Source organism: Bos grunniens, chromosome 22 (genome assembly GCF_055505025.1).
Source record: "Bos grunniens cultivar Pamir isolate PY7600 chromosome 22, Bosgru_T2T1.0, whole genome shotgun sequence".
In the NCBI taxonomy this organism is placed as follows: domain Eukaryota; kingdom Metazoa; phylum Chordata; class Mammalia; order Artiodactyla; family Bovidae; genus Bos; species Bos grunniens.
The window spans coordinates 52033192-52047789 of NC_141186.1; the positions used below are offsets into that span (position 1 = coordinate 52033192).

General features: G+C 51.4%; 2 protein-coding genes across 2 annotated transcripts; both read right to left on the reverse strand.

The window, feature by feature from the left end:
* LOC147348568 (cathelicidin-4-like) lies at nt 1–4351 on the reverse strand. Its single transcript, XM_086365474.1, has 5 exons — nt 4148–4351; nt 3468–3575; nt 3259–3314; nt 1219–1253; nt 1–86 (listed from the first exon to the last, which is right to left on the reverse strand). Exons 1-5 carry the CDS (start codon nt 4349–4351, stop codon nt 1–3), a joined length of 489 nt encoding a protein of 162 aa, XP_086221600.1.
* An 8288-nt stretch (nt 4352–12639) lies between these two features.
* On the reverse strand, nt 12640–14598 carry LOC147348569 (cathelicidin-6). Its single transcript, XM_086368889.1, has 4 exons — nt 14352–14598; nt 13613–13720; nt 13400–13471; nt 12640–12816 (listed from the first exon to the last, which is right to left on the reverse strand). Exons 1-4 carry the CDS (start codon nt 14550–14552, stop codon nt 12721–12723), a joined length of 477 nt encoding a protein of 158 aa, XP_086225015.1. The 5' UTR covers nt 14553–14598; the 3' UTR covers nt 12640–12720.

A 14598-nucleotide genomic window follows, 5' to 3' on the forward strand; every position in this document is an offset into this window, starting at 1 on the left:
TCACTCTGCACCAGCGATGGGCTCCCCACCTAGGGGAGCTCGCACCACAGCCATCGACTCGGACCACACTTGAATAAAGCCAAACACTGGGGACATAGAAAATGCCGGGAGACAGAGACACAGGGAGAGTGGGAGAGAGAAGGAGAGAAAGAGAAAGAGAGACACAAACACTTTAGGCAAAATGTAGGTGATCCTGAAAATAGAGAATTCGGAAGTTTATGCACTATTTTTGCATGCCTGCCTTGAGCACTGAACTGAGTGTTACTTCTAATCCTACCACTCTAGTCACTGCTTTTTCCTGAGTAATTTTCTCCCCGCAACACCTTCTTTCCCTCCTGCTGGGCTTGGGTCCCCTCCATTGCAGGAGAACTGACAAATCAAGCTTGTCTTGGAGAGATGCTCAATGCCATTCATGAAATACTGTCACTTGTCTTCTCAGGGGTAAGAGGTCAAAAGGTCAAGCAGCAGACTCTCTCCCCAGTCACTGTAGAAGGCATTGACAAGGCCCGGGACCAGTTCTGTCTCCTTCTCAAGGGTTGAGATGGAAAAACTGTTTGCATCCTTTCCTGTCTGCTATCAGAGGTCACATATGCAAGCTGAATGCCTCCTCCATGCCAAGGGACATCTGGTCCACACTGATATAAAACGTGAAAGGGCAAGATAGGCCTGAGGCTACAGGTGGGTTGCCATGGAAGCAGGACGGGCAACCATGGGAAGGAGTTGAAGGCACTTGTGACCTGGACAGACGCCGTGTCATCCTGATGAGTGGTCCCCCTCTCTGTTTGGGCGGGAACGTGCCAACTGTGACAGGCCTGATACAGAGTGCTTGCCAATTTCCATGATGTAAATATTCCTACCAAGGCTGATTTCAAGCTACTAAGAGTATAACAACCAGCTCAAAAATACCCAGACCATTTAGCAGTTGGCTCTGGCAAGTCTGTATCTTCGGGCACAGACCCAACAAAGCCCCCTCGGTTTCCTCTGTAGAGTTTCTTCCCTCAACTCGGGGTGATGTAGAGTGAGAAGCATGAGGTTCCTCTAAACTGCATGAAACCAGCCCCTCCAGCTCACCAAGAGAAGACAAGCCCAACAGGTAACAAAGTAAATGCTCTGTGAGATCCTGACCTCTGTCCCTCTCGGGAACAGGTTGGCCAGAAGCAGACCTAAGACAAGCATTTAGTAGAAGTCATTTGTTTGGGAGGCGATTCCAGAAAGCACCGGCTGGAGCGTAGAGAGGGGAGACAGGGCAGGACCTGAATCAGAAAAGGAGGTGTCAGTGAACACATCAATGAGGAAGCGGACAAGGGCTCAACCCGGCTGGGGATCTCAGGCAGAGGGGTGAAACATCTGCAAGCTGGCCACCCAAGGAGCAGGGAAGAGGAGGTGTCTTTCCATCAAGTACCCCCAGTGGTTAGTTGAAGCTGCTCCCTGGATTCAAACTCCCCAGTGCTTCCAGTCTGCCCCAGAGCAAAGGTCAGCTGGAGAGTGGGGAGTGGGCAGGACATGGGCAGTGTCTGAAAGACTTGCCTTGTCTACACAGGCAAGTAGACATGTGACCTGTGTGTCACTCTGTGCCTCTCACCCTCATGCGAGCTCTTCACCCTGATGGACAAGATGCTTGTATTTAATGGTGCAAATTTTAAACCATGTGACCCCTAAACACAAGCCCACTGCTTAATCTGGGACCCAGCTGAGGAAACAGTGATGTGTCACAATGCCACAGGAAAAACCAGGAGGGGCAGACTATTTCAGAATTAAGGGCCAGAGGTACGTCCTGGGCGTTGCACCTGCAGGCTCAGCCCTGAGACTGAACTTCGTCTCTGTGAATGTCTAACAAGGTGGGAAGCCTGGCCCCTCATGGACTGTCAGCTCCATGAGAGCAGGAACAGTATTCCCACCAGCTCTGCACCCACGGCAGGTCTCCTTATGTCCTACTGGGTGTTGGAGGAGGAGGCCAGGGGCGGATGAAGGGCTCGGGAGGGACCCGAGGGTGGGGACGCAGTTCTGGAGCTCCTGGGGCTGCTGCCTGCCTCGTGCCCTCCTGGAAGGAACAGGGGCCTCATGCTTCTCTGTGTTCACAGGAGTGACCTCACACACAGACATAGATACACACATGCACATAGACATACACCATACACAGACACACACAGACACACAAACACACACACACACAAACACATACACACACAAAAAACCACACAAACACACACACACACAAACACACACACACAAAAAAAAACCACACTCACACACAAACACACACACACACAAAAAAACCACACTCACACACAAACACACACACACACAAACACATACACACACACAAACACAAACACAAACACATACTCACACCCCTAACAGGTCCCAGTAAGTTGGAAGAGGGGAGACAATTGAAATTGAAGGCTGAAGGAAGTTGTTTTCACAAGATTTTGTTTTTCAGATGCTGACGCAGGGCAAAACTGATCCCAAGAGGTCTTCCCTGAGCTTCTGATTCACCAAAAACCCCTATGAGGCAGTTATCTGCATATCGTTCAACTGTGGCCTGGGGAATGGAAATGGAGGTACTATTTCTGGAGCTAACCGTGGAGCAGGGAGATTGATAGAGGGAACCACTGCCAGGGACTCTCGTGGGACTGAACGGTGATGAGCCAAATTTCCTGAAACTCTTAAGCTGTGAACCAATAAAAACAGGTTTCTGGTGAGAACTGGGTGACAGTCAAGACATGGCCCACCCCTTCCCATCTGACATTCCATTTGTGGTGGACTCCAGGAATCTTGGGGTCCCCGTTCACCTCTGGCTATGACCCTTGGCGCATGCAATTGAATCCTTACACCCGTAAACAGATGAGGAAACTGAGGCCCACAGGAAGCCTGGGCCTTTCCAGGGTCCAAGCCCATCCCAGCAAAGCTGGACGGAACAGAGGCTGAAAGCCCATGAGTCCAGTCAGTACCTGGCATGTTCACAACCCCCTGGAGGCTTTGTGAAAATCCAAATGCCTGGGCTCCACCCCAGAGTCTGATTCAGGAGGTCTGAGTGGAGCCAAGAACCTGCCTCTCTGTTAGTTTCTTCCTGGGGGCCCCGTTAGACCACACTGCTCTAAGGTATGCAGAGCCAGGACTGGAGACCTAGGGCTCGGGAAGGCAGGGGCAAAGTCTGCTCTGGACTGGGGTGGGGGTTATTGATCCAAAGCACGTTCCAAACACCACCGCATTGTCAGCTGCACACCACGGAAAGGGCCACTCACCTCAACGGCTTACGTGAATACATCGTTCCAATGGTCCACGGTGACTGTCACCCCATATTCTTTCAGCACCTGGAGAAGGAGGCTCGACATCAAACTGGAACTCCTAGGCTATAACCCGCCAGCCACACCCCACCTCACCCCAGGGACGAGAAATTGTCCCCTGAAGTCCCCGGATCAGCTTCCTGGAAAGCATCCTCCTTCACTCCCAGCCCCCAGGCTCACCCCATTCTCCTTGAAGTCACACTGCTCTGGGGGCTGCAGGCTCGGTCTGGGGCACACGGTCTCCTTCACCCTGAAGCTCACAGGCTTTCGAGCTCCCGGGTCCTCCACCTGGTCAAGGATCAAAGTGGGGAGACTGGGCTCGGCTCATGTTTCCTTCTCTGATCTGTCTCCCTGCCCCCAACCCGGACGGCAGCCTCTCCAGCCCCCTGTGTGTCCGGCTCTGGGCTTGGTGCTGGGAGCACAGGGGAGGGGACAGAGCCCGTGCCCGGCCTCACGGACACACAGAGAGCAGGAGCGGCCCTCACAGCAGCGCTGATGGCAGCGCCTCACCTCAGAGGGGCTGAGGGAGGTCAGGGCCACCTGCAGGAAGAGCCCTTGTCACTGGAGCCTCCAGGCTGACAGAGCTCCCCCTGGCAGAGAGACACTGAGGTTCAGAGGGGATATTTGGAGGGAAGTCACCTCACAGAGCCTGTGACCCCCCCATCCCTGGAGTTCCCAGAAGTCCAGGGAGCCTGAGCCAGGTGTGCAGGACGCCTGTTCCCATAGCAGAGATGCTAAGGCAGGAAGCCTGGTGCTGGGAGATGACCCAGGTCTGGGAAGGTTTCCTGGAAGAGGTGGGAACCCACCTAGAGGGAAAAGTGCCTTCCTGACAAGAGGACCAGCCTGAGCGAAAGGGCGACAGTGTGGCCAAGGCTGGGAGGAGATGGCTCCAGGAGGCGGTAGAGATTAGCTTCTGAGGACCTCTCATTGAGCTGATCCACAGCACGAAGCATGGCCTCCCTGTAGCTGAGGGCCTGGGCGCTGGCCGAGGGCAGCGCTAGTCCCAGCAGCAGTAGCCACAGTGACCACCGCCCCAGGGAGAGGCTGGCCCTCTGGGTCTCCATGGTCCCGAGTCTGCCTCCTCCCAGCCCGAGGGACCCTTCTTTTATGCCCAATCTGAGCCCTGATGCAAAAGCTCTACCAGGAGTCTTCCTGACCCGCCCCATCCCTGCCCTCCTCCCAGGGTGTGGGCTGGTCTTACCTCAAGCCTTGCTGTTGCCTCATGGGATTTCTGGGCAGTGGGCAGGGAGGCCCGTTTGCAAGGTGAAGAAATGGTTTCTCCATCTCCTGACAACTTCTTGGCCTCTCCTAGATCCCATGGGGAGTGTCACCGGCAGGCTTGCTCAAGAGGGTTGTGTCCTCCAGGAGAGGGAGGGACCAGGCACTGTCTGCATCCCCTCTGCCTCCACACCATGGGCTCCTCGGGATTCAGGGTAAAGGAGTGTATTCAGCACTCAACCTCCAGCTCTAGGCACTGCCTGGCACACAGTATGCACTCATTTAACATTTGATGAGTGGATGACAGGACCAACCCCTTCTGAGCCTTACCCACCCAGCCTGTCCCTAGGCAGCCATCAACCCCACACCATCCTGTCTTTGGGACCAGCCATCAGCCTGTCAGGAGCTTGGCTCCATCTGTCCTCTCTCCTGGATTCATCTCCACTGTTTCTCAGTTAGGAAGTTCGCCTCCAGGTTGGAAGAGAATGGATACATATATACAGATGGCTGAGTCCCTTTGCTCTTCACCTGGAGCTATCATAACATGGTTTGTTAATCAGCTATGTGTGCATGCATGTGTGCTCAGTCGCTTCAGTCGTGTCTGACTCTTTGAGACTCTTTGAGACCCTACGGACTGTGGCCTGCCAGGCTCACTATCCATGGGATTCTCCAGGCAAGAATACTGGAGTGGGTTGCTTTGTTCTCCTCTAGCTTAATCAGCTATACTACAATACAAAATAAAAATGGTAAAAAGTAAAGTCCTCCTTCACAGATACCCACCAACAGGCATTGCCTGTTCAACTGACCCCTCCCCAATCAAGCATAAGAAAGGTCATCTGCACTGTGACCCCAGTTCAGTGCCCTCTCTACACTCAAGGCTACCCAGTCCTCACTGGATCCACATTCACATTCAAGCCTTGTCTTCATCTCTACAGACTCGGGGGACCCCCTGTCCTCCTGAACTTGCCCCTGACCAATTCTCCCCTGTCCCTGCTCTCCTGGATCCCCTCCAACTCCCTGGGGGCTCCTGCTGAGTCTCCTCCAAGGACTCTCCTCTTAGGAGGCAGAGCTGGCTCAGGAGCATCTGGGCTGCTTCTCCTCCCAGTCTTCACACGTTCCTGGGGATGGCCCTTCTCAAGACACCAGTTCTCCTGAACACGCATCATGGCTCTGTCTCTGGGTTCAAGACTCCATGAATGCCCTGGTGGTCCACACTTGGCTGTTGGCTGGGTGCTGCCACAGGAGCCCTGAGCTGGAAGCCTGGGAGCCCCACCTGCTCCTTCTTCCTCCTGAGGACACTGCCCTGACCTCCCATCACCCCTGCCCTAGGCCTACTCCAGGCTTCTCTCCTCTCAGTGAATCCACAATCTCAAGATTCCATCTTCCCCGATTACCAGGCTCTCCCTGACCACTGTCCACCTTCCACATTATTTTCTAGGGGCTCCAACACACTGCCCATTTGACCATGTCACCACTGCCTCCCAAGCCCACACTCCCCCAACTTGGCATCAGGGCCTAGATGGTTGCTGTTCTTAGCTGTCCTCACCCCAGACTTGCGGGCCTCGGGTGTCAGGCTGCCTCATCCCCCCAACCCCTCAGGCCCCTCGGAGCCCCCTGCTCGTCTCCCATCTCTGCCCCTGATCCCTCTGCTTGCCCGGACCTTCCTCCTTGGGAAGCCTTCCCTGATGTCCAAGGAGACTCGGCACCTCTACTTCTTGGATCCCACAGCCTTCAGGAAGTCTCTTCTGATTTGACCTCAAGTGACTTTCTGTCCAGTGCCCTGATTGGGACACCACGCTGGGGTGGCCAGTGTGGAGGCGGTTTGAGAACACAGATGGGAGGATAATGAACCAAAGGAATAGAGGGGCCACGGGCCAAGAAGGAAATTCTTGTACAGGTCTTGGGAGGAACAACCATGTAACTGTGAGGTCTGGGGTAACTCTTGGACTCCTTTGTTCCTGTGGGACCCTTGGGGGCTTGGACAGGGCCCCTCGGAAGGTGGAAGCTGGATGGATGGCACTGGTTACACATCAGCCTTGGAGAAGGAAAGAGAGGTAGGCCTCTGTGTGATGTGGTTTCACAGTCTAGGTATTGCCTCAGAGGCTTTTTGGTCAAATTGTATCCTTTTCCCAAGTCACTCCCCAGGTCAGTAGGTGCCCAATATGCTACCGGAGATCAGTGGAGAAATAACTCCAGAAAGAATGAAGGGATGGAGCCAAAGCAAAAACAATACCCAGTTGTGGATGTGACTGGTGATAGAAGCAAGGTCCGATGCTGAAAAGAGCAATATCGCATAGGAACCTGGAATGTCAGGTCCATGAATCAAGGCAAATTGGAAGTGGTCAAACAAGAGATGGTAAGAGTAAATGTCGACATTCTAGGAATCAGCGAACTGAAATGGACCGGAATGGGTGAATTTAACTCGATTAACCATTATATCTACTACTGCGGGCAGGAATCCCTCAGAAGAAATGGAGTGGCCATCATGGTCAACAAAAGAGTCTGAAATGCAGTACTTGGATGCAATCCCAAAAACAACAGAATGATCTCTGTTCATTTCCAAGGCAAACCATTCAATATCACGGTAATCCAAGTCTATGCCCCAACCAGTAACGCTGAAGAAGCTGAAGTTGAATGGTGCTATGAAGACCTACAAGACCTTTTAGAACTAACACCCAAAAAAGATGTCCTTTTCATTATAGGGGACTGGAATGCAAAAGTAGGAAGTCAAGAAACACCTGGAGTAACAGGCAAATTTGGCCTTGGAATACGGAATGAAGCAGGGCAAAGACTAATAGAGTTTTGCCAAGAAAATGTACTGGTCATAACAAACACCCTCTTCCAACAACACAAGAGAAGACTCTACACATGGACATCACCAGATGGTCAACACCAAAATCAGACTGATTATATTCTTTGCAGCCAAAGATGGAGAAGCTCTATACAGTCAGCAAAAACAAGACCAGGAGCTGACTGTAGCTCAGACCATGAACTCCTTATTGCCAAATTCAGACTTAAATTGAAGAAAGTGGGGAAAACCACTAGACCATTCAGGTATGACCTAAATCAAATCCGTTATGATTATACAGTGGAAGTGAGAAATAGATTTAAGGGCCTAGATCTGATAGATAGAGTGCCTGATGAACTATGGACTGAGGTTCGTGACATTGTACAGGAGACAGGGATCAAGACCATCCCCATGGAAAAGAAATGCAAAAAAGCAAAATGGCTGTCTGGGGAGGCCTTACAAATAGCTGTGAAAAGAGGAGAAGTGAAGGGCAAAGGAGAAAAGGAAAGATATAAGCATCTGAATGCAGAGTTCCAAAGAATAGCAAGAAGAGATAAGAAAGCCTTCTTTGGCGATCAATGCAAAGAAATAGAGGAAAACAACAGAATGGGAAAGACTACAGATCTCTTCAAGAAAATCAGAGATACCATGAGCTCGATAAAGGACAGAAATGGTATGGACCTAATAGAAGCAGAAGATATTAAGAAGAGATGGCAAGAATACACAGAAGAACTGTACAAAAAAGATCTTCACGACCCAGATAATCACGATGGTGTGATCACTGACCTAGAGCCAGACATCCTGGAATGTAAAGTCAAGTGGGCCTTAGAAAGCATCACTACGAACGGACAAAGCTAGTGGAGGTGATGGAATTCCAGTTGAGCTATTCCAAATCCTGAAAGATGATGCTGTGAAAGTGCTGCACTCAATATGCCAGCAAATTTGGAAAACTCAGCAGTGGCCACAAAAGGTCAGTTTTCATTCCAATCCCAAAGAAAGGTAATGCCAAAGAATGCTCAAACTACCACACAATTGCACTCATCTCACATGCTAGTAAAGTAATGCTCAAAATTCTCCAAGCCAGGCTTCAGCAATATGTGAACCGTGAACTTCCTGATGTTCAAGCTGGTTTTAGAAAAGGCAGAGGAATCAGAGATCAAATTGCCAACATACGCTGGATCATAGGAAAAGCAAGAAGAGTTCCAGAAAAACATCTATTTCTGCTTTATTGACTATGCCAAAGCCTTTGACTGTGTGGATCACAATAAACTGTGGAAAATTCGGAAAGAGATGGGAATACCAGACCACCTGACCTGCCTCTTGAGAAATCTGTATGCAGGTCAAGAAGCAACAGTTAGAACTGGACATGGAACAACAGACTGGTTCCAGATAGGAAAAGGAGTTCGTCAAGGCTGTATATTGTCACCTTGTTTATTTAACTTATATGCAGAGTACATCATGAGAAACGCTGGACTGGAAGAAACACAAGCTGGAATCAAGATTGCCGGGAGAAATATCAATAACCTCAGATATGCAGATGACACCACCCTTATGGCAGAAAGTGAAGAGGAACTCAAAAGCCTCTTGATGAAAGTGAAAGTGGAGAGTGAAAAAGTTGGCTTAAAGCTCAACATTCAGAAAACGAAGATCATGGCATCCGGTCCCACCACTTCATGGGAAATAGATGGGGAAACAGTGGAAACAGGGGATGACTTTATTTTGGGGGGCTCCAAAATCACTGCAGATGGTGACTGCAGCCATGAAATCAAAAGACGCTTACTCCTTGGAAGGAAAGTTATGACCAACCTAGATAGCATATTCAAAAGCAGAGACAGTACTTTGCCAACAAAAGTTCGTCTAGTCAAGGCTATGGTTTTTCCTGTGGTCATATATGGATGTGAGAGTTGGACTGTGAAGAAGGCTGAGTGCCGAAGAATTGATGCTTTTGAACTGTGGTGTTGGAGAAGACTCTTGAGAGTCCCTTGAACTACAAGGAGATCCAACCAGTCCATTCTGAAGGAGATCAGCCCTGGGATTTCTTTGGAAGGAATGATGCTAAAGCTGAAACTCCAGTACTTTGGCCACCTCATTTGAAGAGCTGACTCATTGGAAAAGACTCTGATACTGGGAGGGACTGGGGGCAGGAGGAGAAGGGGACAACAGAGGATGAGATGGCTGGAGGCATCACTGACTCGATGGACGTGAGTCTGAGTGAACTCCGGGAGTTGGTGATGGACAGGGAGGCCTGGCGTGCTGCGATCCATGGGGTTGCAAAGAGTCGGACACGACTGAGCGACTGATCTGATCTGATCTGATATTAGAAAATAATCAGCAACACACGTGGTTACTGGTGTCTGGCACTCTCCCTGTGCTTTCCTGCCTCTGCATCATTGCATTTCCTAAACCTTAGCACTGAAGTCCCCTTCCCCATCTTTACATGGGGACAGGTGGCTGCTCAGGGACGAGGTCTGATAAAGGAGTCCACCTTGGAAGAGAACTTGGGAGCACCTGGCCCATAACCGATGCTCCATAAAAGCTGTTAATATCAGCGGGGCCAGAAGCTGCCCCGAGAGGCTACCCAGGTCCTTAGACACTGGAGTCAGGCAGACAGGAGTTTGAATCCTTGGTTTGCCTCTCACCAGCTGTGACTTCCTTGCAAATATTCTGCTCTGGTGGAACTCTCAGCAGCGAGTGAGAGTGAACCCAATTCACATGGCCCCAGACACAACTGAGAAACCCCTGTGGCTCCATTTTCCTGCAGTTCTCTCTGCAGGCTCTTGCTTAGAGAGAGAGAAGCAGGGGGAGAGGGAAAGGAGGGCGCAGAGGAGCAGCCTCAGGCATGCAAGGACCTCTGTGGCTGCAGCAGCTGTGCCCTGAGACGGTCGGACCAGACCCTGGGATCTCTGCCCACGCCCCCTCCTAACCCAATAGAGGATCACCAGCCCAGTGATGGGAGCACAGGTCCTGGCAGAGGTTGCTGCAAGACTGTTGTCACTACCTCGTCCCCACCCTGGGGCGCCCACCTTTCCCAGTCCTCCTCTATCTCCCCTCCCAGTCTGGTTGAGCCAGATATCTTTTCCCATCATGCTCTGCACTTAAACCCTAACTGGACAAAGCACAGCCTCATCTGTGTTTATATATGTCCTCATTCCAGCCCAGAGCCCAAGGCCTCCCGTCAAAGAGAACAAAGTCGTGAAGAGAATGAGCAAGGCCAAGGCTGAGCGCCTTGACTTCCCATCCCTCCCTCTGCCCAACCTGCTGACCAGTGGTGTGAACGTAAAGCTGATTCTCAACAGCTGCCCTTTCTTCTCCTTGTCTGTAAAATGCACAGAAGGCCCTCCTCTCCTCCATGGAGAAATTTTCCCCCTCTGACCTTGAAGCTGAGGGTCAGAAGGGTCAGTTTCCAGAGAGCCTTCTCCAACTCCTGGGGAAAAGAGCAGCTGCCCACTCCATACTACCCCTCAACATGGTCACTAGGAGAAATCCCGCACAGCACAATACATTATCGGGGTCCCCCCAGAAGTCCCACTCTTCAGAAGCCTCCCTCATGGATGTTCACTCACATGGCCGAGGACAAAGGAACCAAGATGTCTCCTGCATCTTCTTTTAGCTTGGGAACTGAAAACCTTCCAGACATGTGTGAGTGGGAATGCTATGTCCATTCTGTGCCCTAGAGTGCAACCATTTAAAACCAATGATGTATAAACTCCACAAATATTTCTCAGTAGTGAAAGTAAATATATTTGGTATATTCATACAGTGGAATACTAGGTAGTAGTGGTTTAGCCGCTAAGTCGTGTCCAGCTTTTTGCGACCCCATAGACTGTAGCCCGCCATGCTCCTCTGTCCATGGGATTTTCCAGGCAGGAATGCTGGAGTGGGTTGCCATTTCCTTCTCCAGGGGATCTTCCCCACCCAGGGATCGGACCTGGGTCTCCTGCTTTGCAGATGGATTCTTTACCAACTGAGCCACCAGGGGAGCCCAGAATACTAAGTCAGCAATAAAAAATTCCCCAACTATAATTACATGCAAAAACATGAGTTCTCACAAGCATGTTGCATGAAAAAATTGTGCAAATGAGACTATATATGCTACAATATAATTTTCTATGAATTTCAAATCCTAGTTACACTGACCTAAGTGTTCCAAAGTCAGGGCCATGGTTATGGAGATGGGGAAGCAACTAGAAGGGGGATAAAGAGATTTCTAGGCACAATGTTATTGTGTTGCTTAGTCACTAAGATGTGTATGGCTCTTTTACAACCGCGTGGACTGTAGCCGGCCAGGTTCCTCCGTCCATGGGATTTTCTGGGCAAGAATATGAGAGTGGGCTGCCATTTCCTCCTCCAGGGGATCTTCCTGATCCAGGGATCAAACTCACATCTCTTGAATTGACAGGCAGATTTTTTACCACTGAGCCACCAGGGAAGCCCTTCGGTGCATTACACACATGTACTTGTATAGCAACAGTCTTATGGACTCTGTGGGAGAGGGAGAGGGTGGGAAGATTTGGGAGAATGGCATTGAAACATGTAAAATATCATGTATGAAATGAGTTGCCAGTCCAGGTTCAATGCATGATACTGGATGCTTGGGGCTAGTGCACTGGGACGACCCAGAGGGATGGTATGGGGAGGGAGGAGGGAGGAGGGAGGAGGGTTCAGGATGGGGAACACATGTATACCTGTGGCGGATTCATTTTGATATTTGGCAAAACTAATACAATTTTGTAAAGTTTAAAAATAAAACAAACAAACAAAAAAACTCCATAAGTTGTGCATTTATTGTTAGTGCACAATTCCTATGTACATGCAATATGTCAGCTCCCTGGACCTCTTTGACTCCTGTGCTACTCTGACCACTTTGTAAAATCCTTGATTCTCCTGGGCTTACAGCACAGCCCCAACCCTCCCACCTGTTGTACCACCACCCTGGACACCTTGGGTCCTTCTCCATATCAGGCCCTGTACTTGACTCACTGACAAGGCCTGCTGACCTCCCAGACAGGGGCCAATTACATCTCCCTCCTCCAGGTCTGAGATGAAATACATTCATTTTTTGTTGCTGTAATCAGTGTTCACATACGCATGTTCATGGTCGGGTTCGGGTCATGGAGGGACCTGAGAATAAAGATGCTGTCCTGGATCTCTTAGCCCTGCTGCCTGCCCCCCCCATCCCCTTCTGGAAATAACAACCACTTCTGTACTGTGCATTTGTGATCACGCACACACCAAAACACTTTCACAGACACACATACACACACACATAGGAGGGCTCCCAGAAGTAAAGATTTGGTCCCACTAAGCGAGAGGAGACAAGTGAAATTAAAGCTTGGAGGAAGCTGTTTTCAGAAGACTTTACTTTCTCAGAATCCAAAAGCCTGAGCCAGGGAGGACACACACAGGATTCTTCCATGGGCTCACAATTTACCCCAACTGGAGTAGCGGAATGACTGGAGAAAGTTTCTTAAAGAGTTTCTTAAACTTCTTACGAAATCGTTTAAATCTTCCAACACTCTGCAACTATGAACCAGGAAGAACCAGGTTACTTGTGGGAAAGGGAACCAGGAGTAAGACCAGACCCATCTGCACCTATACACGGGCTCCAAGGCCCACACCAGGAGATTTGCAGCCCCAGCATGCCCTTTGGCGGCAACCTTTGAAGCACAAGGTTGAATCCCTACACCTATAGACAGAAGAGCAAACTGAGGCCCTCAGGTGACAAGGAGCTTACCAGGGTCACAAGCCCATCCCAGCAAAGATGGAAGCGAGCTGGGGCTAAAAGATCATTACTTGAGTCAGTGCCTCTCAAACCATCAGAATCTCCTGGAGGCCTCGTGAAAAGACAAATGGCTGCACCCCACCCCAGACGTCTGAGTGGGGCTGAGAATCTGCATCTCTGTCAGTTCCTAGGTGGGGACCCCATTAGAGAACCATTGCTCTAAGAGACACAGAACCAGTGCTGGAGACCTGGGGCTTGCGGGAGGGAGCAGCCAGGGTAGGAGGGCCCTCCTCTGCCCTGGATGGGGGAGGGGGTCTTTGGTCCTAAGAATGTTCCACAACCTATCACCCTAGCGGTTCCTGCAGGACAGAAGGGGCCACTCACCTCCTCGCAGGTGATGTTAATTTTGCCTTTCACCGCATCCAGAGTGACTGTCCCTACACATTGCTTCACCAGCTGGAAGGAGAGGCTGGAGGTCAAACTGGAATCCCCAGGTCATAACCTCCCAGGCTCCACCCAGGGACTAAAAGTCTCCTTGAAACCCCTTGTTCAGCAGCTTAGGAAGCATTCACCCGTGCTCCCAGCCCCCAGGCTCACCCCATTCTCCTTGAAGTCACACTGCTCTGCGGGCTGCTGGCTCGTCCTGGGGCATACAGTCTCCTTCACCCTGAAGCTCACAGGCTTCGGGATGTTTGGGTTCTCATCCTGATCCAGGAATAAAATGGGGAGACTGGGCTCAGGCTCATGTTTCCTTCTCTGATCTGTCTCCCTGTCCCCAACCCGGATGGCAGCCTCTCCAGCCCCCTGTGTGTCCAGCCCTGGGCTTGGTGCCGGCAGCACAGAGGAGGGGACAGAGCCCGTGCCCGGCCTCACGGGCACACAGAGAGCAGGAGCGGCCCTCACAGCAGCGCTGATGGCAGCGCCTCCCCTCACAGGGGCTGAGGGAGGTCAGGGCCGCCTGAAGGGAGAGCCCTTGTCACTGGAGCCTCCAGGCTGACAGAGCTCCTCCTGGCAGAGAGACACCGAGGTGCAGAGAGGACATTAGCAGGGAAGTCACCTCACAGAGCCTGTGACCCCCCCCATCCCTGGAGCTCCCAGAAGTCCAGGGAGCCTGAGCCAGGTGTGCAGGGCGCCTGTTCCCACAGCAGAGATGCTAAGACAGGAAGTCTGGTGCTGGGAGATGACCCAGGTCTGGGAGGGTTTCCTGGAAGAGGTGGGAACCCACGTAGTGGGAAAAGTGCCTTCCTGACAAGAGAACCAGCCTGAGCGAAGGGGCGACAGTGTGGCCAAGGATGTCAGGAGACAGATCCCCTTCCCAGCCCCCTCCCCAACTCACGTCCTCCTTGAGAGGTGGGTCTAGCTCCAGGAGGCGGTAGAGATTAGCTTCTGAGGACCACTCATTGAACTGATCCACGGCACGAAGCACGGCCTCCCTGTAGCTGAGGGCCTGGGCGCTGGCTGAGGGCAGCGCTAGTCCCAGCAGCAGTAGCCACAGTGACCACCGCCCCAGGGAGAGGCTGGCCCTCTGGGTCTCCATGGTCCCCAGTTTGCCACCTCCCAGACTGCAGGATCTGCCTTTATGC